The following is a 27650-nucleotide window of genomic DNA, read 5'->3' as shown; positions in this document are numbered from 1 at the left end:
CGAGTTACTGCAACAGGTCGCACTTGTTCTCTCACAAGCATCCATCCACACAAATACTAGATACAGGTTAAGTTTGTGCAAATTTCCAGATTACAGTTAACTCAGTCTCAGGTTTATGATCTTCAGTGTCCCACATGGCAGGCATGGTTTCTCGAATAGATTTGATGCTTTAAAGTTGGTGAGGGTCTTGTAAAGCGAAGGGTTCAGGGTAGGTTGTGAAGGTTCTTGTAATAGAGAAGATCTAGGAGGTTGGTTCTCAGGTGAACTTTGAAAATTGGAACAGGTTGAGTACATTGGCTGCTTGATGTCCTGCAGTTGTTTTCCAAGTCTGGTTCACAGATTGGCTGAATTGATGGTTCTGAAGGCTTTGGTGCATCTGATCCGCAAACTGCTCTTAGCTGATCTAACCAGACCAGACAAAGGAAGCATGTCTGTCTCATCCTGTGGCTTTCACAAGTCTCTTTTATTAATTTGTGGGATGTGGGCATTGCTGGTTAGGCCAGCATTTATTGTCCATCCCTAAATGCCCTTGAGAAGGTAGTGGTGAGCTGCCTTCTTAAACCACTGCAGTCCAGGTGGTGCAGGTGCAAGCACCGTGCTGATAGGGAGGTGGATTTTGAAGCAGCAACAGTGAAGGAACGGTGATATAGTTCCACGTCAGAATGGTGGTGTGACATGGAGAGGAACTTCCAAGTGGTACTGTTCCCATGCACCTGCTCTTGACCTTCTAGATGGTAGTGGTAATGGGTTTGGAAGTTGCTGTCTAAGGAAGCTTGATGAATTCCTGTAGTGCACCTTGTAGATGGTACGCACTACTGTCACTGTGCGTCGGTGGTGGAGGGAGTGAATTTTGTGCATGAGGTGCCAATCAAGCGGGCTGCTTTGTCCTGGATGATTTCAAACTTCTTGAGTATTGTTGGAGCTGCACTGTCTTTTTTAAATAAGTTGTAGTGTTTATGTTGATTTCACAACATGTCTTATGGTTTTGTGGAGATATTTACCCTGGGGGTTTGAGACAGTGTCTTTGTTTCAGAATGACCTATTCAAATCAGATAATACCCTTTTGGTTGGTTTCAGGAAAGGGCGTCGATTAACATTAGTGTGTAATGTTCTTTTGTTTGCTTTTGAGTCAGCGAGTGGATCTGACTCTCAAATGAAGCCAGGTGACCTTGGACGGCTAACTTTTCCAGCCTTTTGGAGCCCAGTTTTTAAAATATAAAATTAGCTCAATGTTCAGAATATGACGTGCAATGACATGCTGATACTGGGCATGGCATCTTGAAAACATTTAGACTTGGACTGAGACTAGCTATTCTGCAGCAAGTGGCTCAACTGAGTACCCAAAGTCTTTCCAGCATCTGCAAAGAGCAAATCAAGAATGTGTTGGAATATGTCTGGATGAGTGCCAGTCCAAGACTCAAGAAGCTTAAAACCATCCTGGGTAAAGTAGTGTATTTCATTGGTTAAGGTTGTGGATGAGGTCCTGTTCACTCACTCCACAACTGCATAATTTGGCTGAAGCGTGTCCAATCTACAAGATGCACTGCGCCAACTTGCTGAGGCATCTTACCAAGCCTGCAACTTCTATTACCTAGAAGGACAAGGGCAGCAGATGCATGGGAGGACCACCACCTGCAAGTTTCCCTCCAAGCTGCACATCATCCTAACTTGGAAATATATCACCACTCCTTCATTGTTGCTGGGTCAAAAACCTGGAACTCCCTACCTAACAGCACTGTTGAGACACAAGGTCTGCAGTGATTCAAGGTGTTGACATCACCACCTCGGGAACTATTGGGGTTAGATAATAAATAATGGCCTGGACACCAGTGCCCACACCCCATGAATTAATTTTTAAAAGAATTATTATACTAACTTCCCCTCTAGGCATGGTTGACAAGTGACATTTGTTTCAAACTGATCTATGTGAAAAATATCATCCTGAGTACATGTTTTGAATGGGCCTAATTCCTTATTCCTGAATTCTGTTTGAGATGGCCAAAAACCAAATGTTATTTACCTCAGTAGCAATATCTACCTTTAAATGACCTCAAATTCTCCATTATTTAATTAGTTAGCACTCCTAAAACATAATCAACCCATTATGATCTCACTAGATGTTCTTGTAGTTCGTCTCTGCAATATATTATGGTTCTGAGATTTAATTTTACTCCCTCTTGAGTTCAGCAATCTTATACATTCTTTCCTCATGACTTTGACTGCTAGGTTCATACAGCTAATTCAGAAATTGAAAATGTGCGACAGATGCTGCAGAGTCAGTACGAAATAGAGAAATCACAACAACAACGGCAGTTCCAGGAGGAGTTTGAGCTTCTCAAGAAACAGTCTGAGCTCACTCTTGCTCAAGAAATTAAACAGCTCAAGGTAATGTATGCAAAGAATTAGAGGTATTGTGCTTAAAGAGGAGGTTGTGGGTGAGAAAGGTAATCTTTACAGATTGAATTGTTTTCGTGTTGAGTTTTTAATTACATTTTATTTCCCCATAACTTGTCTTTTTCCATAATATGCAGCCTACATTTGAGAATGCACAAATGTAAGCCTGTAGGGTAGCCTGTTTAGTTTTATAACTGAATTATATTTGACTGGCCACTGGTTCAACTTCTGCAAGGAGATTTAAATGGAAGGATATTACTTACTGCAGTAGAAAAATGTATTGCCAGAATTAGAATGCTTGTGCTTAAAAAACGAAAGGGTTATTGTATATATGGATTTTTTTTGGATGTGGCTGGCACTGCTATGGTACTATTTATTGCCCAAATCATCTAACTGAGGGCATTGAGAAATCAGTGTGAGACTGGAGACATTTATCAGCCATACTGGGTAGCAGCTACAGGCATCTTTTCTAACTAGTTGGGTTCTTATACAACCTGGCAGCTTTTTTATAAAACAATAAATTAAAGCAGAAAATGCTGGAAATACTGTCCACACATGCTGGCTGCCCTGAGCATTTTCTGGTTTTATTTCAGATTTCCAACATCCACACAGTATGCCGTTTTTGTTGTAGTTGTGCTAATAGCACTGGTAACTTTTGCTGGTACCAGCCCATGTAAAATATTTGATAAAGGGATAGATAAGTTTGTCATTATTAAGGAACTTAGTATAAAGGGGATGTTATTCATGTACAGCAGGACAAAAAGAGAAAAGCTAAATGGAGGTGTTTGTGATTTATGAATTGAAAAAGTATAGTTAATGGGAATATTTTCAGAATGATGCAATGATGTGCCCGAACAATCATGTTTGCCATTTATTTAAGCGTTATATACAAGGGGAATGTTATCAAAGTTTATTAATGGTTCCAAATTAGAAGACGTAGTAAACTGAAAAAGAATGCAAAAGACTGCAGCAGTGTGGCAGATGCAGAAAAATATGAAGTAGTACATTTTAAGAAGGTCCTGAAATAAATATTCCATAAAAAGTAATTATTTTAGCGGTGTGGGGGAACGGGGAGAACTTGGGTACAGAGATAAATCTTTCAAGGTAACAGTACCAGTGAATAAAATCAAAAAACAGGACACCCTATACTAATAATATCATTCATTCCATGGAGTGGGTGCAGTGAAGATTCACTGGAATGATAGCCGGAATGAGAGGGATTCTAATGAACATAGGCTTGGTAAGTTTTCTTAAGTTAACTGAAACAAAGGCAATTGTGTGGACATTTTTTGAAAAATTAGATATTTTGAGTGGGTAAGTGGTGAAAGATGATTTTCACTGACACATGGATAAAACTGACATGTATTATGGGAGGAATGAAGGGGATAATTAGAATTAATTTGTGAAGGATATTATAAGAATACTTTGCCAAAGTGGCAATTGAAATTGGAAGAGTTGGTTGAGTACTTGAAAAAGACAAATATAGAAGGATATGAGGAAATGACAGGGAGGTTAAGTTGGACGAGGTGGTTCTCGCTGAAGAGCTAGAACAGGCATGATGGTCTGAATGGTGGCCTCCTGTGCTATAAATTTTAGGAATGTCGAGGTCTACTTCAGTATTTTTAGTAGCATTGTTGATTGTATCATTTTTTTTCATTCACACACCACTAGGATTTGCCCAGGTTACCAATGGGGTAAGTTATGGAAGTGACTCCCCTTTGCTGTGGTTTGCGTGTTGTTGATTTGATGATGTGACCCAATATGTTAAGGTTTTAGTGTTTGGAGATGTAGTTTAAATGTTGCTATAACGTTGCTGAATGATCCTGCTTCCCCTGTCAGATTGTTTAATTCAGACTGAATCCTTGTAGCCTGTGGGGTTTGCAAGTCCACAAAGTTAGGTTGCATGTCTGGTAGTGATTTTCATTAAAGCTCAATAGACATATGAAGTCGGGGTGGTGGTGGTGGTGGTGAGGGGGAAGGGAGAGTCATGGGGTGGGGGGGTTTGCTGGGGATTGCTTGATGAGTGATTCCTTTTGTAATCTGGGTTTATCCAGGCAGTTTGTAGAAAATTCTTCTTGTACGTAGGCGATGTTGATCCTACCAGGAGACCTTATTCCAGATCTATTTCAATATTTTGTGAAACTGGGCGAGTTTCTGAAATAGTGAAATGGTTATGAGGCCAATACTTGCAATATTTCATTTTTATTTGCGTGTGCAGCAAAAGCCTTGATTTGACCATCTGTTGCATTATTTTGAAGACTTGCCTTCTTATGGTTGTGAAATAATCATATGTTTCCTTGAATGATGCTTTGTGTAGGATGAGTTTGAAGTTGAGAAGAACAATGCACTGCAGGAACTAAAATATACTGTTAGCCAGAAGCAAGATAAAACAAAACAACTACACCAAGAAGAAAAGGTCCAGCAGCACACAGAGCTAACCAAACAGGTGAGGTCTTAGAAATTTATTTTGTGGAATATGCTTGAACGTTGGTTCCTTATTTCATTCTACTCAAAATATCTTGTGAAACATGTCCTGTTAATTGCCTTTATGCTAATTGGATAAATGATCCAGAAGATGGTCTTGGTGTAAAAAGTGAAATAACTTCAAACAGTAGCTTAAGTAGTATTTGGAGCGATAGAATTAACATTTCAGGTTGATGATCTTTTGACAGAAAAGGGAGATGTTACAAGATAAACAGATTATGAGAAAGAAAGACTTGGATTTAATGCAGTGCCTTTCACCACTTCAGGACATCTTAAAGCGCTTTATTGCTAGTTAAGGTTTTTTTGAAGTGTACTATGTCGGAAGCAGGCAGCCAATTTGACACGACAAGCTCTTAACAAACAATGATATAGTGATCAAATAATTTATCCTTGTGATGTTGGTTGAGAAACACTTATTGGCAATTTATAAAGCTCTAATTAGGCCCCAACTAGAGTTTTGCATTCAGTTCTGGTCACCACACTTGAGGAAAAATGTGACGGTCCATGAGAGGGTGCAGAGGAGATTTACCAGAATGGTTCCAGGGATGGGATGGGTTTAGTTGCAAGGTTATTTTGGAAAGCTGGGTTTGTTCTCCTTGCAGCAAAAGAGATTGAGGGGAGATTTGATAGAGGTGTAGTACAAGATTATGACAGGCTTAGGTAAGGTAGACAGGGAAAAACTCTTCCCATTAGCTGATGCTAGAAGGACTAGGGGACACAGTTTTAAGATTTTGGGCAAGAGATGCAGGGGGCATGTGAGGAAGAGCTTTTTTACTCACTTAAGTGAAAATGACCTGGAACTTGCTAACCATGAGCGGAAATTGGATGGGCACTTGAAAGAAATAAACTTGCAGGGCTACAGGGATCAAATGGAGGAGTGGAACTGATTGGATTGCTTTGCAGAGAGTTAGCATGGACTCAAATGGTCTCCTCCTGTGCCATAACTAACTCCGAGGACATCGGAAGATCTCCCCTTCTCTTTGATATAGTGTTGTGAGATCTTTTATGTTGACCTGAGGCGACAGGTGAGGCTTCAGTTTAACATCTCTCAAACGTGCCACCTATTGTGTGTCAGCATAGATTATATACTCAAGATCTGGAGTGGGACTTGAGCTGGCCACAGCTGAAGCAAAAATGAAGGCAGTGAAAAGTGGAGAGAGAAAAAGAATGAAGTGTAATTAGATGGAGGACAGGAGATGATTAAACGACAGAAATTGTAATGGTGAGAAATAATGTAAGAAATAGGAGTAGACCTAACAGCACCTAAAGCCTGCTCTGCTGTCCAGTGAGTCGCGGCTGAACTTTTACATCAACTCCACTTAGCTGCCCTATCCCTAGATTCCCATAGTGTCCAAAAATCCATTGACCTCAGTTTTGAATATACTCAATAACTAAACACCCATAGTCCTTTGGGGTAGAGAATTCCAAAGATTCACAACCCTCTAAATGAAGGAATTTCTCCTCACCTCAGTCCTAAATGGCTGACCCCTTATCCCAAGACTATAATTTCTAATTAGACTCCGCAGCCAGTGGAAACGGCTGCTCCACATCTGCTCTGTCAAGCCCTTTAAGAACTCGATATGTTTCAGTGTGAGAAACTTGCATTCTTCCAAGCACAAGAGGACAGGCCTATTCTATTCAAGCTCCTCATAAGAGAGGTCTCTCATTCCAGAAATCAATCTTTTGAACCTGCATTCCCCTCCAAGGCAATTATAACCTTCCCGAAGGAGACCAAAACTACACATTACAGAAGTGTGGTCTCATACTGTAAGAATGAAGTGGACACTGGTTACGTTCAGGGAGGCTCAAGACATGGCCTTGACATTGTTGCTTCCTAACAAAAGTAAAATCAGAATCAGAGTATTTTATGAGCTTGATGCCCATCAGTTGGATACTGATGAACGTTTGGATCTTCTATTAAGGTTCGTGGATAAAATTTACAAGCATGATTTATTGGATTCCTGTAAGGCATGGTCAGACTTTGATAGATTTAGAAAGACAGAGGGCCATTAAATGGAGGAATATGTCATGGACTTTAATAGTGCTCGGGTGTCACATGTGGACAGGCTCACTGTTGGATCAGGCATGTGCTGCCTTAAAAAAAAAATTCATGGGGAAGCGGTCATTTCTGGCAGCCTTGGTGGAACAAATGGAACATTCCATGGTGTCACAACCAATAGAAGATCAATGATTGCTGCATTTCTAGATTGCCCAGATACTGGACGCAAGCATCAATACAACAAAGAGTTACAGAGAGGAAGAATGAGGCTGAAAGCACCTTTAATTGATCTGGATATGACAGCAGAAGACACAATTACAACAGAAATAATAGGCGCGTGAACCCTAGGAATGCCAGGGGAACTGTTAACAGGTGCTTGAGCTCTAACTCAACATATCATTATGCGATGGACTACCCAAAGTGGAAAAACAGGATCTTCAAAGTGACACATGACACAGAGAATTCTGAAGCTGAAGAAGATGATGATTAATCAGAATGAATTGTCCTGGTCACGAGGAGCTTTGGTCCGGTGATGAGCTCATTCATGGACTCATTCAACTGTGCTGTGTTAGATAGTACTTGCACCTCAAAAGTATGTGGAAGAAATTGGTTAAACCATTGCCTGGATTTACTTACCGATGAAGATCGAAGAAAGGTCAAGGAGTATGAACATTCTACTCTTTTTAGGTTTGGTGATAACAACACATTGAGGTCACTAAAAAGAGTGGTGATTTCATGCAAAATAGCTGGGCTAAGCCATTCTGTCAGTACTGATGTGGTCTGTAGTGCATTACCCTTGCTTTTGGGTCAACCTTCCATGAAAAAGGCACAAACGAAACTGGACAAGGAGCATAATAAGGCAGTTGTCTTGGAAAGACAGTGGACCTGCTGTTTACTCATTTGGCATTATTGCATCCACCTAACAGTACCTGACATTGCTAATTAGAGTGTTAGAGAGAGGTTAGGGGCAGCAGGTGATAAGAATGAAAGAAATAGAGCAAATTGCCTTCAAGTTACACAGCCAATTTACTCACCATTGTCAAAGATTAAAAATCCTTCTAAAAAATGCATCTGAAAAATCCTTCTAAAAGATGGTTGGTCAAGAATATATGAGGTTCATAGAAGAGGTTACTACTAAGTGTGAAATCTGTTTTTTAAAAAAAAGTCCAGAGGATGCCACATATCCTATTTCAAGCCTTCCACTGGCAAGTGACTTTAAAGAGGTGGTTGCCATGGATCTTAAGGCATGGGACATAGAAATATTTTCATTCTACACTTTATAGGCATGGCAAACAGGTTTGGTCTTTCTACTATTATACACGTCAAGGACAAAAGGTTTATTATAGACAAAGTCATGGAGAAATGGATAGAGACTGGACTTGGGGCACCAGCTAAGCTTCTGACTGATAATGGAGGGGAATTTGCTGATGGCGAGTTTAGGGACATGTGAAAACGTGAACATTATGGTCATGAATATCTCAGCTGAAAGTCCTCACAGCAGTTGACTGTGAAAAGAATCAGGGGTGATCGATGAAATGCAGCAGACTGGATTTTACAACCTTTTCAGGGTTCACTGAATGTTCTTAAACTAATTTAGTTCTAACTCCCAAAACATAGACATCTCTCTGGAATGCACTGGAAGAATGATAGTGCAAAGGCTTTGGGGCCTGACAATATTCTGGCAATAGTACTGAAGACTTGTGCTCTGGAACTTGCCGTGCCCCTAGCCAAGCTGTTCCAGTACAGCTACAAGACTGGCATCTACCCAGCTATGTGGAAAATTGCCCATGTATGTCCTGTACACAAAAAGGAGGACAAATCCATCATGGTCAATTATCGCCCCAAGTGTATTCTCGATCATTGATAAAGTAATGGAAGGGTTCATCATCAACAATACTATTGTGTGGCACTTGCTTAGCAATAACCTGCTCACTGACGCCTAGTTTGGGTTCCGCCAGGGCCACTCAGCTCCTGACCTCAGTACAGCCTTGGTTCAAACATGGCCAAAAGAGCTCAACTCCAGAGGTGAGGTGAGAGTGCCTGGCCTTGACATCAAGACAGCATTTGACTGAGTGTGGCATTGGGGAGTCCCAGCAAAACTGGAGTCAATGGGAGTCAGGAAAAACTCTCCGCTGGTTGGAGGCATACCTAGCATAAAGGATGATGGTTGTGGTTGTTGGAGATCAGTCATCTCAGCTCTTGGACATCACTGCAGGAGTTGCTCATGGTAGTATCCTCGGCCCAACAGTCTTCAGCTGCTTCATCAATGACTTTCTTTGCATCATAAGGTCAGAATTGGGGATGCTCGCTGATGATTGCACAGTGTTCAGCACCATTCATGACGACTCAGATACTGAAGCAGTCCATGTCCAAATGCAGCAAGTCCTGAACAATATCCAGGCTTAGACTGACAATTGGCAAGTAACACTCGCACCACATAAGTGCCAGACAATGACCATCTCCAACAAGAGAGAATCTAATCACTGGCCTTGATGTTCAATGGCATTACCATCACTGAATCCCTCACTGTCAACATGCTGGGGTTACCGTTGACCATCAACTGAACTGGACTAGCCATATAAATACTGTGGCTACAAGAGCAGGTCGGAGGCTCGGAATCATGCGACGTGTAACTCACCTCCTGACTCTCCAAAGCCTGTCCACCATCTACAAGGCACAAGTTAGGAGTGTGATGGAATACTCCCCACTTGCCTGGATGAATGCACCACTCGCAACACTCAAAACTTGATACGGTCCAGGACCAAGCCCAGTTGATTGGCACTGCATCCACAAACACTCACTCCCTCCAACACTGATGCGCAGTGGCAGCAGTGTGTACCATCTACAAGATGCACTGCAGGAATTCACCAAGGCTCCTTAGACAGCACCTTCTAAACCTATGGCCACTACCATCTAGAAGGACAAAGGCTGCAGATAGGTGGCATTGCCACCACCTGGAAGCTCCCTTCCAAGTCACTCACCATCCTGACTCGGAAATATATTGCTGTTCCTTCTCTGTCGCTGGCTCACAACCCTGAAACTCTCTTCCTAACAGCACTGTAGGTGTACCTACACCACATGGACTGCAGTGCTTCAAGAAGGCAGCTCATCGCCAGCTTCTCACTGCAACTGAGGATGAACAATAAATGTTGGCCCAGCCTGTGAAGCCCACATCTCGTGAATGAATTAAAAAAATCTTCTTGCAGCCATCATGTCTCTAGTTCTTTAGTTCAGGAAGCCCACCTGCTCTTTTCTTGGTTCATCTCTTCTGTCCTGTCTTTATTAAGGATCACCTTTTGAATCGACATTTCTTGAAGTCTTCTGGCGATCTCTATAACCCAGCATTTTAATTACCTTACCCTACAACTTCAATCTTCCATGATTGAAGATTACACGAACTATATGTTTGCAACCATAGCATTGGAGGAGCCTCAGTCAATTATCCAACAGGTTCAATGCCCTTGCAGGTTGTGTGGCAGAAAGCAGGGAGAATGAGCGTACTGACCACAGCAATGTAGTGCAGGGGTCATTCAAGAAGGGGGAATAAAAAAGGATGTAGTTCTAGTAGAGGGCAGTATAGTTAAGGTGAAAGGTATGGATCTCTGCAGCCGAAAGCTTGAACCCTGAAGGTTATGTAGTCTAGAGTTAAGGACATGTCCTCCGGACTGGGGAAGTTCATTTCCCATTACTGTACTGATCTCATCCTTTATTAAAAGAGCTTCCTTTGCCTTTCTTCCCGTAAAAAGATGGTAAAAAGATAGAATTAAAGGTTCTTTATCTGAATGCATAGCATTTGTAACAAGGTGGACGAATTGAAAGCTCAAATGGAAATACATTAGTATGACATGGTAGCCATTACAGAGACATGGTTGCAAAGTGACCATGGCTAGGATCTGAACTTGCAAGGGTTTTTGATGTTTTGGAAAGACGGGAAGAAAGGCAAAGGATGAGATCAGCACAGTTGTGAGAAATGATTTTGAATCAGCAGATTAAAATGTGGAATCAGTTTGTTTGGAGATAAATAGCAAAGGGAAGTCATTAGTGGGATTGGTTTTTTGACTATTAACAGTAGCTACACTGCAGAAGAGAGTATGAATCAAGAAATAATGGGACTTGTAAGAACGGTACTGCAATTATCATAGGAGATTTTAATCTTCACATAGATTGGACCAGTCAAATTGGTAAAAGTATCCTGGAGGATGTGTTCATAGAGTGTATTCAGGACAGTTTCTGAGAACAATACGTTATGGAACTAACTAGGAAACCATTTGCTTTGGACCTGGCAATGGATAATGAGACATGACTAATTAATAATCTCAAAGTAAAGGATCCTCTAGGTAAGAGTGATCATAACATGATAGAATTTCACATTCAGTTTGAGGATGAGAAATGTGGGTCTGGAACTAAATTCTTAAATTTAAAAAAGGCAATAAGTTTATGAATAAAAACAAAAAAACTGCGGATGCTGGAAATCCAAAACAAAAACAGAATTACCTGGAAAAACTCAGCAGGTCTGGCAGCATCGGCGGAGAAGAAAAGAGTTGACGTTTCGAGTCCTCATGACCCTTCGACAGAACTTGAGTTCGAGTCCAAGAAAGAGTTGAAATATAAGCTGGTTTAAGGTGTGTGTGTGGGGGGCGGAGAGATAGAGAGACAGAGGGGGGTGGTGTGGTTGTAGGGACAAACAAGCAGTGTTAGAAGCAGATCATCAAAAGATGTCAACGACAATAGTACAATAGAACACATAGGTGTTAAAGTTAAAGTTGGTGATATTATCTAAACGAATGTGCTAATTAAGAATGGATGGTAGGGCACTCAAGGTATAGCTCTAGTGGGTTTTTTTTTTATTATATAATGGAAATAGGTGGGAAAAGGAAAATCTTTATAATTTATTGGAAAAAAAAGGGAAGGGGGAAACAGAAAGGGGGTGGGGATGGGGGAGGGAGCTCACGACCTAAAGTTGTTGAATTCAATATTCAGTCCGGAAGGCTGTAAAGTCCCTAGTCGGAAGATGAGGTGTTGTTCCTCCAGTTTGCGTTGGGCTTCACTGGAACAATGCAACAAGCCAAGGACAGACATGTGGGCAAGAGAGCAGGGTGGAGTGTTAAAATGGCAAGCGACAGGGAGGTTTGGGTCATTCTTGCGGACAGACCGCAGGTGTTCTGCAAAGCGGTCGCCCAGTTTAAGTTTATGAAGGCAGGGTTGGTAAAAGTGGAATGGAAAAATAGGTTAACAGGTAAGATAGTAAAGAAGCAGTGATAGATATTTAAAGAGATATATCATAACTCTCAACAAAGATACATTCCATTGTGAAAAAAGACTCGAAGGAGGCATCATCCATGGCTAGTTAAGGAAGTTAAGGATGCTATCAAATTAGCAGCAGAGGCATTCAATCTTGCAAAGATTAGTGATAAGTCAGAACATTGGGATAATTTTAGAAACCAACATAGGGTGACTAAGAAAATAGAAAAGAGGGAGCGATTGGATGCTTCAAAGGTGTAGTATTTTTCGGAGATTTGTTTTACTGAAAATAGGCTGTGTTCAACCAAAAGTAGATTCTGCAGTGTGTTATTGATATAAAAAAGGGAAGCTTTCAGGCAACTGCATGATGCACGTTGATGAAATCCTTTCCCTGCAAATTTTTCTTTAGTTCTCTTTTTGAAACTTACTATTGAACCTGCTTTCTCCATCCTTTCTTTTCAAGAAGTGTATTCCGCATTGCAACATCTTGGTGTGCATTTTTTTTTTTAAAGTGTTTCTTTTGGTTGTTTTGTCAGTCACTCTTAAATCTATATTCACTGGTTACTGATACTTCTACTAGAAATTGTTTCTTATTAACTCTGTCAAACACCCCTGTCAAATCTGCATTTAACCCATTCTGCTCTAAGGAGGACAACCCCAGTTTCTTCAGTCTCTTCACATATGAGAAGGCCCTTTATCGCAGCCATTCTGGTGAATCTCTTCTGCATGCTTTCCAAGGCCTTGTTAGGCCTCAGCAGGAGAATATTGTGCTTTATAAAGGTTCCTCACTTGACTCCCGACATGCGTTTTGACTCTTTATGCCTTAAAGTCTGCCTACACGTTACCTTGCTGGGATATTTATCATTTCACCCTTAAATCCTATCTGAGTTTGTTCTCTCTAATCTTTATATCCACCCAACCTTTCCTGATTTTCAGTAATCAGACATAGGAACAGGAAAAGTCCATTCAGCCCGTCGAGTCTGCTCCACCATTCAGTACAATCATGGTTGATCTAACACTTCAATGCATTTTACCCACACTATCCCCATAACCCTCTACGTTATTGTTAATCAGAAATCTATCAGTCTCTACCTTAAACATACTCAGTGACTGAGCTTCCACAGCCCTCTGGGGCAGAGAATTCCAAAGATTCACAACCCTCTGAAAGAAATTTCTCCTCATCTTGGCCCTAAGTGGTTTCCCCCTTAGTTTGAAAGTGTGTCCCCTGGTTCTAAACCCCACAACCAGGGGGAACATCTTACGTGCATCTACCCTGTCCATTCCTTTAAGTATTTTGTAGGTTTCAATGGGATCACCTCTCATTCTTCAAAACTTAGAATACAGGCCCAGTTTCCCCAGTCTCTCTTCATAAGACAGCCCTGCCATTCCTGGAACAAGTCTGGTGAACCTCCGTTGTACTCCCTCTGTGTCAATAATATCCTTTCTAAGGTAGGGGACCAAAACTGCACACAGTACTCCAGGTGCGGTCTAACCAAGCTTCTATACAGTTGAAGCAAGACTTGACTGCTCCTGTGCTCAAATCCTCTTGTGATAAAGGCTTAACATTGCATTAGCCTTACTAATAGCTTGCTGCACCTGCATGTTAACCTTCATTGACTTATGGACAAGGACACCCAGGCCCCTTTGTACATCTACACTTTCTAATCTCTTACCATTTGGGAAATACTCTACACATCTGTTCCTTCTTCTAAAGTGGATAACCTCACATTTTTCCACATTATATTCCATCTATCATGTTCTTGCCCACTCACTAAGTCTGTCCAAATCCTCATGTAACCACTCTACATCTTCCTCAAAACAAACATTCCCGACTGATCCTCCACTCGTCACAGGCTGCTAACACAAGAATGCTCCATTTATTCCTAATCTCTGTTTTCTGCCTGTTAGCCAATCCTTAACCCATGCCAGTATGTTGCCTCCTATCCCATGTTCTTTGATTTTGCTAATCAACCTCCTGTGGGGGACTTTTTCAAAAGCCTTCTGAAAATCCAAGTATGCTACATGCATTGACTCTCCTTTATCAATTTTGTTGGTAACATCCTCAAAAACTCCAAGTTCGTCAAACATGATTTCCCATTCTCAGATCCATGCTGACTATTCCCAATCAGATCATGATTATCCAAATATCCTTTTATCACATCCTTTATAATAGATTCTACCATTTCCCTACTACTGATGTAAGTTCCCTGTTTCCTCTCTCCCTCTCTTAAATAGTGGGGTGACATTTGCTACCTTCCAATCTTCAGGAACCATTTCAGAATCTATGGAATTTTGGAAGATGGATCACCAATGCATCCACTATCTCTATAGCAACCTCGTTCAACACTCTGGAATGCAAAATATCAGGTCCCGAGGACATTAGTTTCTCCAATGCAACCTTCTTACTTACACTAATTTCCTTCAACTCCTCATTTCCCCTAGTCCCTTGGATCTCTAAATCTAGGAGATTTCCTGTATCTTCCTCAGTGAAAACAGACACAAAGTAATCATTTAGCTTCTCTGGCATTTCTCTATTCCCCATTATGAATTCTCCTGACTCTGCCTGTAATGGACTGACATTTGTCTTAGCCAAATGCTTCCTATTTAGGTTCTCTAGAAGCTTTTGCTGTTCATTTTTATGTTTCTTACTGAATTGCATTTATATTCTATTCTCCCTTTCTTTACCAGTTTCTTCGTCTGCCTTTGCTGTATTCTAAAAACCACCCAAAGGTCAGGTTTACTACTAATTCTGGCAACTTTATAAGCCTTTTCTTTTAACCTTATACAATCCTTAACTTCCTTTGTCAGCCACGGCTGACTGACGTTTTTAGGTTTTTGCACCTTGAAGGAATGTATAGATGTTGTAAGCTTTGTAATAGTTCTTTGAGTACTATCCATTGCCTCTATACAGTCATATCTTTTAATGTATTTCCTATTCCACCTCATGCCTTAATAATTTCCTTTATTTAACTTTAATACTCTTGTTTCAGAGTGAACTACCTCACTTTCAAACATAATGTAAAATTCTATCATATTGTGGTCACTCATCCCTAAATGTTCTTTTGCAACAACATTATTAATTAGCCCTTTTTCATTACATAATACTAGATCTAAGATAGCCTGTCCTTTAGTGGGCTCCTCAACATACTGCTCTAGAAAACCATCTCTAACACACTCCAGAAACTCGTCTTCCACAGCATTAGTGCTCAGTTGGTTTACTCAGTCTTTGTGCAGATTGAAGTCATCCATGATTACTGTATTGCCTATGCTACATGCTTCTCTCAAATCTTGATTAATGCCATGCACCATATTACCATTACTGTTTGGTGGTCTATAAACAACTCCATCCATCTGTGGAGAGAAAAAGAAAAGAGAGTTAATGTTTTGAGTCCGTATGACTCTTCTTCAGAGCTCTGAAGAAGAATCATGCGGACTTGAAACGTTAACTCTGTTTTCTTTTCTCTCCAGATGTTGTTCGACCAGCTGAGTTTTTCTAGCATTTTCTGTTTTTCTTTCAGATTTCCAGCATCTGCAGTATTTTGCTTTTATCCAACCAATGCCTGCTGCCCTTTGCTTTTTCTTAACTCCACCTAAATAGATTCCACACTTTGTTCTTCCCATCTGAGATCCTCTCTTACCAACGCACTGATCCCATCCCTTATTATCAGCTCAACTCCACCTCCTTTCCCTTCTTGTCTGCCCCTCCTAAAAGTTGAATATCCTTGAGTTCCCAGATTTGGTCACCATGCAACCATGTTTCTGTAATGGCAATTATATCATAGCCATTAACCTCTATTCATGCCTTTAGATCAACTACCTTATTGTGAATGCTGCACGCATTCAGGTAGTGTGCCTTTTTGTCTTTTTGACATCATTTTGCATTTGAAGCATACTCAGTGCTCAGTTTTATTTCTCTTGCCTTCTAGTCTCACTTTAAACTTCCTGTTACCAACTTTACTTTCCTCCAATTTGGCCCACCCCTCAGGTTCCCACCCCTCCCTGACAAGCTAGTTTAAACCCACTCCAACAGCATTAGCAAATCTCCATGTGAGTACATTAGGCCCAGTCCTGTTAAGATGTAACCTGTCCAGCTTGTACAGTCCCACCTGTCCCAGAACTGGCCCCATTGCCTCAGAAATCTGATGCCTTCCCTCCTACACCAATTCTCAGGCATTTAATCGATCAATCCTATGCTCAGTAGCCCATGGCACAGGAAGTAATCCTGAGATTACTACTCTTGAGGCACTGCTTTTTAATTTCCTTCCCAACTCCCTGAAATCTGTTCTCAGGACCCCATTCCTGTTCCCACCTACGTCGTTAATACCAATGTGGACCACGACTTCTGGCTGATCTCCCTCCCCCTAAAGGATGCGCTGTAGCCGTTCCATGACATCCTTGACCCTGGCACCAGGGAGGCGACACACCATCCTGGTGTCATGTCTGCTGCCGTAGAAACGCCTGTCTGATCCCCTGTCTATGGAATCCCCTATCACTATTGCCCTTCCATTCTTCTTCCTCCCCCTCCCCATGATGCCACAGGCTTGTCTCTGGCTGCATTCCCCTGAGGAACCATCGCCTTCATCAGCATCCAAAATGAAAAATCGATTAGCAAACAGGATAGACTCGGGACTCCTGCATTACCTGCCTGGTTCAGTTGGACTGTCTGCCGATCACCCGTCCCCTCACAGGCTGTACACTTCTGACCTGCAGTGTGACCACCTTCCTAAACGTGCTATCCATGTAGTCCTCTGCCTCGTGGCTGTACAACAGTGACTCCAGCCACCGCTCAAGTTCTGAAACCCAGAGTTCAAGCTTGTACAGTTGTTGACACTTCCTGCAGATGTGTCTGTCTGGGACACATGGTGCGTCCATGACTTTGCACTTATTGCAGGATGTACACTCCACTTGGTCGAGCTGACCTGCCATCCCATTACTCTGAAAATATTTATTACACTTAGGTTAAGTAGAATGAGTAGAATAAATTACTGGCAATTTAACTTTACTACGCTTAGACTAACTTTATCTTACTTTGGTTTACTTTATTACTTTATTTTACTTTGACTTGATTTAACTGTATTTCCCTATTGCTAGTGTTCCTTACTGAAATCCAAGTAGTTACTTCTTTGTAAATGATACGTTTTTCTAGTTTTAAGCTATTTAAACACATTCCCCAACAGCAACTTCTCACCAACCAATGAACTTACATTTTCCTGTAAAGTCACTCCTGGATTTTTTTTTTCCAAGCTTAACCCGCTGCCCGAGTAGACGTGTCCCTCTTCGGTCCGCCTGTCTGTCTTCTTCCAACGTTTTCTATCCCTTCCAAGTACTCAATGATTTATTTTCACCCAAAGAGATGCTTTACAGTAACCCTCACCTCTTCTATCACCATCTCCAAAACAAGTGAATATTAAACTATTTATTTTTATACAGCATTGGACTCCATTAAAAGAGAGAGATTATACCTTAAGCAGTAATATAACATTCAGAGAGCAATAATAGCTTAGGTTATATTGGTTCATTGGTGTTTTCTAATGCACTGTGGCCTTTGTGAACTCTGTCCTAACTCCTGTGATCTTCTAGTTTGCCAAATTCGCAACTCTTAACAATATTAAGGTAAAAACAAAAAAACTGCGGATGCTGGAAATCCAAAACAAATACAGAATTACCTGGAAAAACTCAGCGGGTCTGGCAGCATCGGCGGAGAAGAAAAGAGTTGACGTTTCAAGTCCTCATGACCCTTAGACAGAACTTGAGTGAGTCACTCACTCAAGTTCTGTCTAAGGGTCATGAGGACTCGAAACGTCAACTCTTTTCTTCTCCGCCGATGCTGCCAGACCTGCTGAGTTTTTCCAGGTAATTCTGTTTTTGTTTCGCAACTCTTAACATTAACTGAACATTATATTCTTGCATTATACATGTATCATACTGTACATAACATACCATAAGAACTAGGAGCAGGAGTAGGCAATTCAGCCCCTTGAGCCTGCCCTGCCATTCATTACGATCATGGCTGATCTCATTTCGGCCTCAATTCCAATTTCCTGCCCTCTCCCCCTAACCTTTCAACCCAATACTAATTAAAAATCTGTCTAACTCCTCCTTAAATTTATTAAGCGTCCCGGCATCCACTGCACTCTGAGGTAGTGAATTCCATAGATTCATGACCCTTTGAGAAAAGTAATTCCTTCTCATCTCTGATTTAAATCTACCAGCCCCTAGCATATGGCCTGTCGTTCTAGAATGCCCCAGAAGGGGAAACATCCGCTCCACGTCTACTTTGTCTATCCCCTTTAGCATCTTATATACCTCAATTAGATCTCCTCTCATCCTTCTAAACTCTAGCGAGTATAGGCCTGAACTGCTCAATCTCTCCTCATAAGACAAGCCCTGCATCTCTGGAATCAATCTAGTGAACCTCCTCTGAAATGCCTCCAGTGCAACTACATCCTTCCTCAAGTAAGGGGACCAAAACTGTGCACAGTACTCCAGGTGCGGTCTCACCAATGCTTTGTACAGTTGCAACAGCACTTCCCTATTTTTATACTCTATTCCTTTCGCAATAAATGCCAAAATTCCATTTGCCTTCCTTATTATCTGCTGTACCTGCATACTAGCTTTCAGCAATTCATGCAAGAGGGCACCCAGATCCCTCTGCACTGAAGCATTCTGAAGTTTCTCTCCATTTAAATAATAAGTCGCCTTTTTATTCTTTTGGCCAAAATGGATAACCTCACACTTATCCACATTAAACTTTATCTGCCAGATTTTGGTCCATTCGCCTAAACTGTTCATATCCATTTGTAAATTTCTTATTTCTTCATTGCAACTTACTTTCCCACCTATTTTAGTGTCATCTGCAAATCCAGCTATAGTACCTTCTATCCCTGAATCCAAGTCATTAATATAGCCCAGTTCCCATTGTCCAGCTGCTGGAATGCTCAATTTGTGCCAGCATCATTACATAAATAAAAGAATGAAAGTGGGGTAGAGGAAGGCAACAACCTGTGTGGATAAATTGACTAGTTCTCTGAATATAGTTTCTGCTCTATGAAAGTTTTCATTAGTATGAATCTGGTCCAGCTTTGTACATCAATTGATCAGCATCTTCACTGACACTTGAATGGTGGAATGTTGGCAGTTTCGAGTGTTGATTTTTGGTCCTAAAGGTATTAAATGTTGAGCTGGATTCAATTGACTGTAAGCCAACCGTGGACAGTAGAGTACAAAAGTTACCTCTGCCTTCAAAAATAATCTGTGGACTGCAGTAGAATTTCATACAACTGCATAGTTATCTTGTAATTTATTATTGCATTTTTTTAACCGCATTGTTTCCTGAGAATTTGTTAATTTTTTTTTTAAAAGTTTGAATGCAGAACAATCTATTTAGTGCAAGAGATGCTAACTCACTGTACCATGCAGAGCTCTTGGGGTATCTGCCTCCTTATTAACAAAAGTAAATAGGAATTCCCCGAGTCCCTGTGCTTTTATTTACACTGAGTGTGTTCTTGTGTACAGTATTTGCACAATTTTTTTTTTTTTAGAGCTTGGCTCTTTCAGCAAATGATGATTGCTCAACAGTTAAGCTGACCAAGCAAGTTTTGGTTTAAATTGCAATATGTTGAATACGATGCTGAACACCACTTAGAGGAAACAACGAGGGTGGCAAGGGTGCAGAATGTACTCTGGGTGGGGGACTTCAATGTCCATTACCAAGGGTCGCTCACTAGCATCACCACAGATCAAGCTGGCTATGTCCTTAAAGATGTAGCCGCTAGACAGGGTCTGTGGCATAGGTGAGAGAACCAACAAGAGAGAAAAATATACTTTACCTCATTGCACTAATCTGCCTGCCGCAGGTGCACCTATTCATGACAGTATTGGTAGGAGTGACCGTTGCACAGTCCTTGTGGAGATGAAGCTCCGTCTTCACATTAAGGATACCCTCCATCATGTTGTCTGGCACTGCCTCCATGCTAAATGGGATAGACTTCAAAAAAATCTTGCAACTCAAAACTGGACATCCATGAGGCACTATGGGCCATCAGCAGCAGCAGAATTGTACTCGACCACAATCTGTAACCTCATGATCTGGCACATTACCACCAAGCCAGGAGGTCAACTCTGGTTCAATGAAGGATACAGGTGGGCATGCCTCCTGCAGCAGCAGCAGGCATTCCTAAAAATGGGCTGTCAACCTGGTGATGCTACAACACGGGACCGCTTGCATGTCAAACAGTGTAAGCAGCAAGTGATAGACAGCAAGCAAATCCTTAACCAACAGATCAGACCTAAGCTCCGCAATCCTGCCACATCCAGTTGTAAATCGTGGCAGACAATTAAACAACTCACTGGAGGAGGAGGGTCCACAAATATCCCCATTGTCAATGGTGGAGGAGCCCAGCACATCATTGCAAAAGATGAGGCTGAAGCATCCATAACAATCTTCAGCCAGAAATGCCGGCCTGCTCTGGAGGTCCCAGCGTCACAGATGCCCATCTCCAGCCAATTCGATTTCATGTGATATCAAGAAGCAGCTGAAGGCTCTGAATTCCTCAATGGCTATGGGCCCTGACAATGTTCTGGCAATAGCACTGAAGACTTGTGCTCCAGAACTTGCCAGGCCCATAGCCAAGCTGCTCTGGTATAGCTACAACAGTGGTCTACCCAGCAATGTGGAAAGTTGTCTAGCTATGTTCTGTACACAAAAAGCAGGACAAATCTAACCCGGTCAATTACCACCCCATCAGTTTACTCTCAATCATCAGTGAAGTAACGGAAGGGGTCATCAACAGTGCTATCAAGTGGCACTTGCTTAACAATAATCTGCTTGTTTATACTTGGTTTGGGGTTCAGCCAGGGCCACTCAGCTCCTGATCTCATTACAGTATTGGTCCAAACATGGACAAAAGAACTGAACTGGTGAGGTGAGAGTGACTGCCCTTGCCATGAACGCAACATTTCACTGGGTGTGGCATCAAGGAACCCTAGCACAACTAGTCAATGGGAATCGGCGGGGGAGGGAAACTCTGCACTGGTTGGAGTCATACCTAGCACAAAGGAAGACGGTTGTGGTTGTTGGAGGTCAATCATCTCCGTTCCAGGGCATCACTGTAAGAGTTCCTCAGGTTAGTGTCCAACCATGTTCAGCTGCTTCATCAATGATCTTCCATAAGATCAGAAGTGGGGATGTTCACTGATTGCACAGTGATTAGCACCATTTGCTACTCCTCCGATACTGAAGCAGTCCTTGTCCAAATGCAGCAAGACCTGGACAATATCCAGGCTTGGGCTGACAAGTAGAAAGTAACATTCGTACGACATGTGCCAGACAGTGACCATCTCCAAGAAGAGAGAATCTAACCATCTCCCCTTGGTATTCAATGGCATTACCATTGGAATGCCCCACTATCAACCTCCTGGGGGTTACCATTGACCAGAAACTGAACTGGACTAGCCATATAATACTGTGGCTACAAGAGCAGGTCAGAGGCTAGGAATCTTGCAGGGAGTAACTCACCTCCTGACTCCCCATAGCCTGTCCACCATCTTCAAGGCACAAGTCAGGAGTGTGGTGGAATACTCTCCACTTGCCTGGATGAGTGCAGCCCTAACAACACTGAAGAAGCTTGACACCATCCAGGACAAAGCAGCCCGCTTGATTGGCACCTCTTCAACAGACATTCACTCCCTCCTCCACTGATAGTGTATACAGTCGCTAATGCTCCTTAGGTAGCACTTTCTTAACCCATAACCACTACCATCTAGAAGGACAAGGGCAGCAGATGGGTGGGAACACCATCATCTCGTAGTTCTCCTCCAAGCCACTCACCATCCTGACTTGGAAATGTATTGCCGTTGCTTCACTGTCGCTGAGTCAAAATCCTGGAGCTCCATCCCTAACAGCACTGCAGGTGTACCTGCACCACAGGGACTGCAGCAGTTCAAGAAGGCAGCTCGCCACCACCGCCTCAAGGGCAATTAGGGATGGGCAATAAATGCTGGCTTAGCCAGCCATGCCCACATCCCGTAAGTGAATAAAAAATATGTAGTATTCAAGTACAAGTGTTGTGCTTCCAGTTCTATTTATTGCCTGTGAAAACGTGTTTGGGCAGGTTGGTTTGCAAATGTTTTTATGTTGCTGGTTTGTCGAGGGCCCATTAAAAGACACTAGAATGGAATTGAATTTCAGTATTTTATGACATCATCAGTGTGATATTTCCTGTGTTTTCACCTCTGTTGCCTTGTAGAAAATCTCAATTAACCTACCTTTAACCTGATATAGCTGTACAGGTGGTCTTTGTACTTATTTGTCTGCTCCAAAATTCTGTTCTTCCAAGATCTGCTGCTGCTTTTCTTCAATAGTAACAAAACATTTGGCTGATAATCTTTCTTCACAGCAGCATACACTTAAAATCTTTGATTTTGGTGTTCTGTTTTCCAGAGGTGAAATAGTTTGTTAGCTATTGGTAGTGACAAAACACCTTGTTCTCCACAGTGAACCTGGTCAGATCTGTTAATGGAGAATGCTTGGTGTGTATTTTTAGTTTAATCTTTAAAAATTGTCCACATTGTTTGTGGCGATTCAGGGTAAACAGAAGAAAGGAAGAATTTTGATATAGCACTGACAGTTTTGCAATACCAAGACACAGCTGTGTGTTAGTTTACAGGAACACATGATTTCTGCCATGACAACAGTGTTTTAACAAGTAGTTCGATGAGTCCTTTGGCTCTGATTGAAACTGGTTACATGAAGGACTGTGCTGTAAATGATGGTGTCAGCAAAACATGGAAAAGGCTTTTAAAAATAAATCAAGATTTATTGTCAATGAAGTTCAATCTTTGTGCTTGAAGAACCTGATCTGTTGGGATATAACCAAACCTATGAGTCTTGGGACCTTTGCATTTTAGATAATCTCCATGCACAACTAAGTTGCCTGCTGTGACAAATGGCTATGTCAGATGGGCACATCAGCTGAAGAATGTAGAAAAAATTCAAAGGTTCTCAAAAATGAAAAATATGCTGTAAATCGATAACTGAATTCAGTTTGCCACACTGATTCATTTAGAATGCCAGTAGAGGAGGCATTCTTTGCGATGTTATGGGACGGATTCAAAGAGTATTTCTGGAATTGAATGGTCGTGTTCTCCTCCAGTGCCATTCAACTTTTTATGATTTTTGCTGCTGCTCTTATTGTGTTAAAGTTAATGAATTCTGGCAGTGACTGGTTTCTTGTCTTTGGTTTCTCTGTCGCCTTTTCCCCAGCTGCAGAAAGAGATACAGGACAAGAATTCTGAACTGGAGATGCTACTGCAGCGTCGAGACCGAGAAAATGAAGAAGGAGGCAATCTGCTTGCCATGCTGCGCTCGGATCTTGAACAACTGACAGCTGAACGGTTAGTGAATTGGAAGGCCGGGTTAGGATGGGGCACGTGGTGGTGTTGGTGAGGTGGAGATCAACAACTTGCATTCACTTCAAACTAGAACTTCAAATTTTTAGCAGATAGGTGTGCTTGAATGCAACCTCCTAAATTTGTCAGCTGCTTACAGATGAGCTGCTGACAACTGAATGAAATACTCCAATCGTGTTGGTTTACAATTGGTACTATTCCTCTACTTTAAGCATCATCAGCACTACGAACAATGTATTTCTTGAAACAGTGCTGCAACCTGTGATTTGACATTGCCATTACCGCATTCTCCTTTCCCTCCCTTCCATTGGTCAAGTTGTTTTTTGACTGTTTAAGTGCCATGAATATATTTATTATTGGTCCTAGAAGTTGAGATATTTTCAGATAGCAAAATATGAATGCCAGAAATTCTTACTTCTGACGTTCATACAATAGGATCTTTTTGTCTGTTAATTACAAAAGCACAATCAAACACCTACAATCATAAAAGATGAAGCAAATAATTTGGTGAAAATAGAGGCATGTTGCCAAAGCCTTTCATCTGGCACTCATTGGGCGGCCTTTGTATTGTCCTAATCGCCGATGATTGGCTGATCAAGTAAAAGAGCATGATCCTAAGGTTGTTCGTTATAGGCAGAGTACAGACCATTCTCAACAGGCCATGCTTGCAAAACCCAGAGCAAACGTGTACTGTTAAAAATGTTATTCCGTGATTGGGCAGCACATGCTGAACAATACTGAGTGCACTAATAGTTACACTAGCAACCAATTTAAGATAAAAACAGAATTACCTGGAAAAACTCAGCAGGTCTGGCAGCATCGGCGGAGAAGAAAAGAGTTGACGTTTCGAGTCCTCATGACCCTTCAACAGAACTGAGTGAATCCAAGGAAGGGGTGAAATATAAGCTGGTTTAAGGTGTGTGGGTTTGGGGTGGGGTTGGGTGGGGGGAGAGAAATGGAGGCGGGGTGTGGTTGTAGGGACAAACAAGCAGTGATAGAAGCAGATCATCAAAAGATGTCACAGACAACAGAACAAAAGAACACATAGGTGTTAAAGTTGGTGATATTATCTAAACGAATGTGCTAATTAAGAATGGATGGTAGGGCACTCAAGGTATAGCTCTAGTGGGGATGAGGGAGCATAAAAGATTTAAAAATATTTAAAAATAATGGAAATAGGTGGGAAAAGAAAAATCTATATAATTTATTGGAAAAAACAAAAGGAAAGGGGAAGAAACAGAAAGGGGGGTGGGGATGGAGGAGGGAGCTCACGACCTAAAGTTGTTGAATTCAATATTCAGTCCGGAAGGCTGTAAAATGCCTAGTCAGAAGATGAGGTGTTGTTCCTCCAGTTTGCGTTGGACTTCACTGGAACAATGCAGCAAGCCAAGGACAGACATGTGGGCAAGAGAGCAGGGTGGAGTGTTAAAATGGCAAGTGACAGGGAGGTTTGGGTCATTCTTGCGGACAGACCGCAGGTGTTCTGCAAAGCGGTCGCCCAGTTTACGTTTGATCTTTCCAATGTAGAGGAGACCACATTGGGAGCAACGAATGCAGCAGACTAAGTTGGGGGAAATGCAAGTGAAATGCTGCTTCACTTGAAAGGAGTGTTTGGGCCCTTGGACGGTGAGGAGAGAGGGAGTGAAGGGGCAGGTGTTACATCTTTTGCGTGGGCAACCGAGGTTTTCCACCCACGGTCGTTGACAGGGCCCTCAACCGTGTTCGGCCCATCTCCCGTGCATCCTCCCTCACACCTTCTCCTCCCTCCAGAAACATGATAGGGTCCCCCTTGTCCTCACATCACCCCACCACCTTCCGCATTCAAAGGATCATCCTCCGTCATATCCGCCAACTCCAGCATGATGCCACCACCAAACACATCTTCCCTTCACCCCCCTTATTGGTATTCCGTAGGGATCGTTCCCTCCGGGACACCCCGGTCCACTCCTCCATCACCCCCTACTCCTCAACCCCCTCCTATGGCACCACCCCATGCCCACGCAAAAGATGTAACATCTGCCCCTTCACTTCCTCTCTCCTCACCATCCAAGGGCCCAAACACTCCTTTCAAGTGAAGCAGCATTTCACTTGCATTTCCCCCAACTTAGTCTACTGCATTTGTTGCTCCCAATGTGGTCTCCTCTAAATTGGAGAGACCAAACGTAAACTGGGCGACCGCTTTGCAGAACACCTGCGGTTTGTCCGCAAGAATGACCCAAACCTCCCTGTCGCTTGCCATTTTAACACTCCACCCTGCTCTCTTGCCCACATGTCTGTCCTTGGCTTGCTGCATTGTTCCAGTGAAGCCCAAAGCAAACTGGAGGAACAACACCTCATCTTCTGACTAGGCACTTTACAGCCTTCCGGACTGAATATTGAATTCAACAACTTTAGGTCTTGAGCTCCCTCCTCCATCCCCATCCCCTTTCTGTTTCTTCCCCCTTCCTTTTGTTTTTTCCAATAAATTATATAGATGTTTCTTTTCCCACCTATTTCCATTACTTTTAAATATTTTAAAATCTTTTATGCTCCCCCCACCCCCACTAGAGCTATACCTTGAGTGCCCTACCATGCATTCTTAATTAGCACATTCGTTTAGATAATATCACCAACTTTAACACCTATGTGTTCTTTTGTTCTGTTGTCTGTGACATCTTTTGATGATCTGCTTCTATCACTGCTTGTTTGTCCCTACAACCACACCCCCCCTCCACTTCTCTCCTCCCACCCAAACCCACACACCTTAAACCAGCTTATATTTCACCCCTTCCTTGGATTCACTCAGTTCTGTTGAAGGGTCATGAGGACTCGAAACGTCAACTCTTTTCTTCTCCGCCAATGCTGCCAGACCTGCTGAGTTTTTCCAGGTAATTCTGTTTTTGTTTTGGATTTCTAGCATCCGCAGTTTTTTTGTTTTTAACCAATTTAAGATGATCAGTCGAGCTTGTAATCTGGCTCATTTATGCCTATTAGAAGCAACATCACACTCAGGGACCTGTTCTCTGCAAACACAAGGAATATGTTCAAACCTTTTTTGAATTACCTTGGAACTTGAGGAGCCTAGAGTTTTGTGTTGCTTTCTCCATGGCAACACCTTGGCCAATGAGAGTCACCTATAGTATTTTTTTTCTATAGTATTCATTTTTGTGATTGTTTGAAATATGGCATTCTTGCTTATGCCCTGATGAGTGCAAAACAAAAAGCTTTGGCAGAATGTCTGTCTTTTCAACAATTTTCAACTTCTGTGCTACTAAGCAGGTAATTACTTTGTAGTTGGATTGAGTGAAACTGCAAATGTTACCACGCTTTTCTGATGTTCAGCAACCTAGAAATGATAATGGCCTGGAGAAGCAACCCAATGGCCTTGAATTCAAACCCCACCACAGTAGGTTGTGAAAATGATTGTAAAAAATCTGGTGATTTTTGGATTGGTAGGTAGGGAAATATGATTAACAAAGATTCCATGTTATAAATTTAATTTGTTTGCTCTTGTGCTTCAGGGATTAGAACCAACCACTCTTACCAGATCTGACTACATGGGTCTGCAAAGAGGTCCCTTTGTTTAACATAGTGTTCTTTTGAGTTGCTTAGCAAGTCACTTGTTTTGAGAACATTTGCCTCAGATGACCCAGCATTGCCTTTTCAGAGCAACTCAGGATGCCCAATAAATGCTGCCTTTACTTATGCGCAATAAATACAGCCTCTTTCTTATTCAGAAAGCAAATGTATATTTAATAAAATAGTGGAGGATTATTTTGATGTGCATTGGCTAGAGTTCATAATTGATGATTTATTTTGTGACCTATATTTCTATACAGCTGGACTATTTTCATACAGGAGTTCAGATAGCAAGTGTGGCACACTTTTCCATTGTAGAGGGCAGGCCACGTGCAGTTATATTTTTGCCAAATGTCCAAGCATGCATTCTTTACAAAACCCTGTTTTATTTTCACCCCCTTGAAATCTACCAAATATACTAGCATTCACCCAGCTGCTGACATAACTGAAATCAGCCAAGTTAGCATAGATTTGGAGTCGAACCTTGGCCATTTCTTTCTTGTTTCATGCAACAAAGCAATGATATATGTCTTGCAGGCATGTGTGGAGAGGGAGTTTGTGGCTG

General features: G+C 41.9%; 1 protein-coding gene across 8 annotated transcripts in view; it reads left to right on the top strand.

Moving 5' to 3' along the window:
• pcnt (pericentrin) overlaps positions 1–27650 on the top strand; it is a 316492-nt gene that overhangs the window by 135846 nt on the left and 152996 nt on the right. For all 8 annotated transcript variants that reach the window (XM_041200682.1, XM_041200684.1, XM_041200683.1 and 5 more), the window contains 3 exons: positions 2227–2385; positions 4712–4840; positions 23382–23512. In XM_041200682.1, coding sequence (XP_041056616.1) covers positions 2227–2385; positions 4712–4840; positions 23382–23512 — 419 coding nt within the window. The remainder of the gene's footprint in view (positions 1–2226; positions 2386–4711; positions 4841–23381; positions 23513–27650) is intronic.

This window comes from Carcharodon carcharias, chromosome 12, assembly GCF_017639515.1.
Source record: "Carcharodon carcharias isolate sCarCar2 chromosome 12, sCarCar2.pri, whole genome shotgun sequence".
NCBI lineage: Eukaryota > Metazoa > Chordata > Chondrichthyes > Lamniformes > Lamnidae > Carcharodon > Carcharodon carcharias.
Note: the sequence above shows the minus strand (reverse complement) of the source record. Positions and strands in the feature narration are given on the sequence as shown.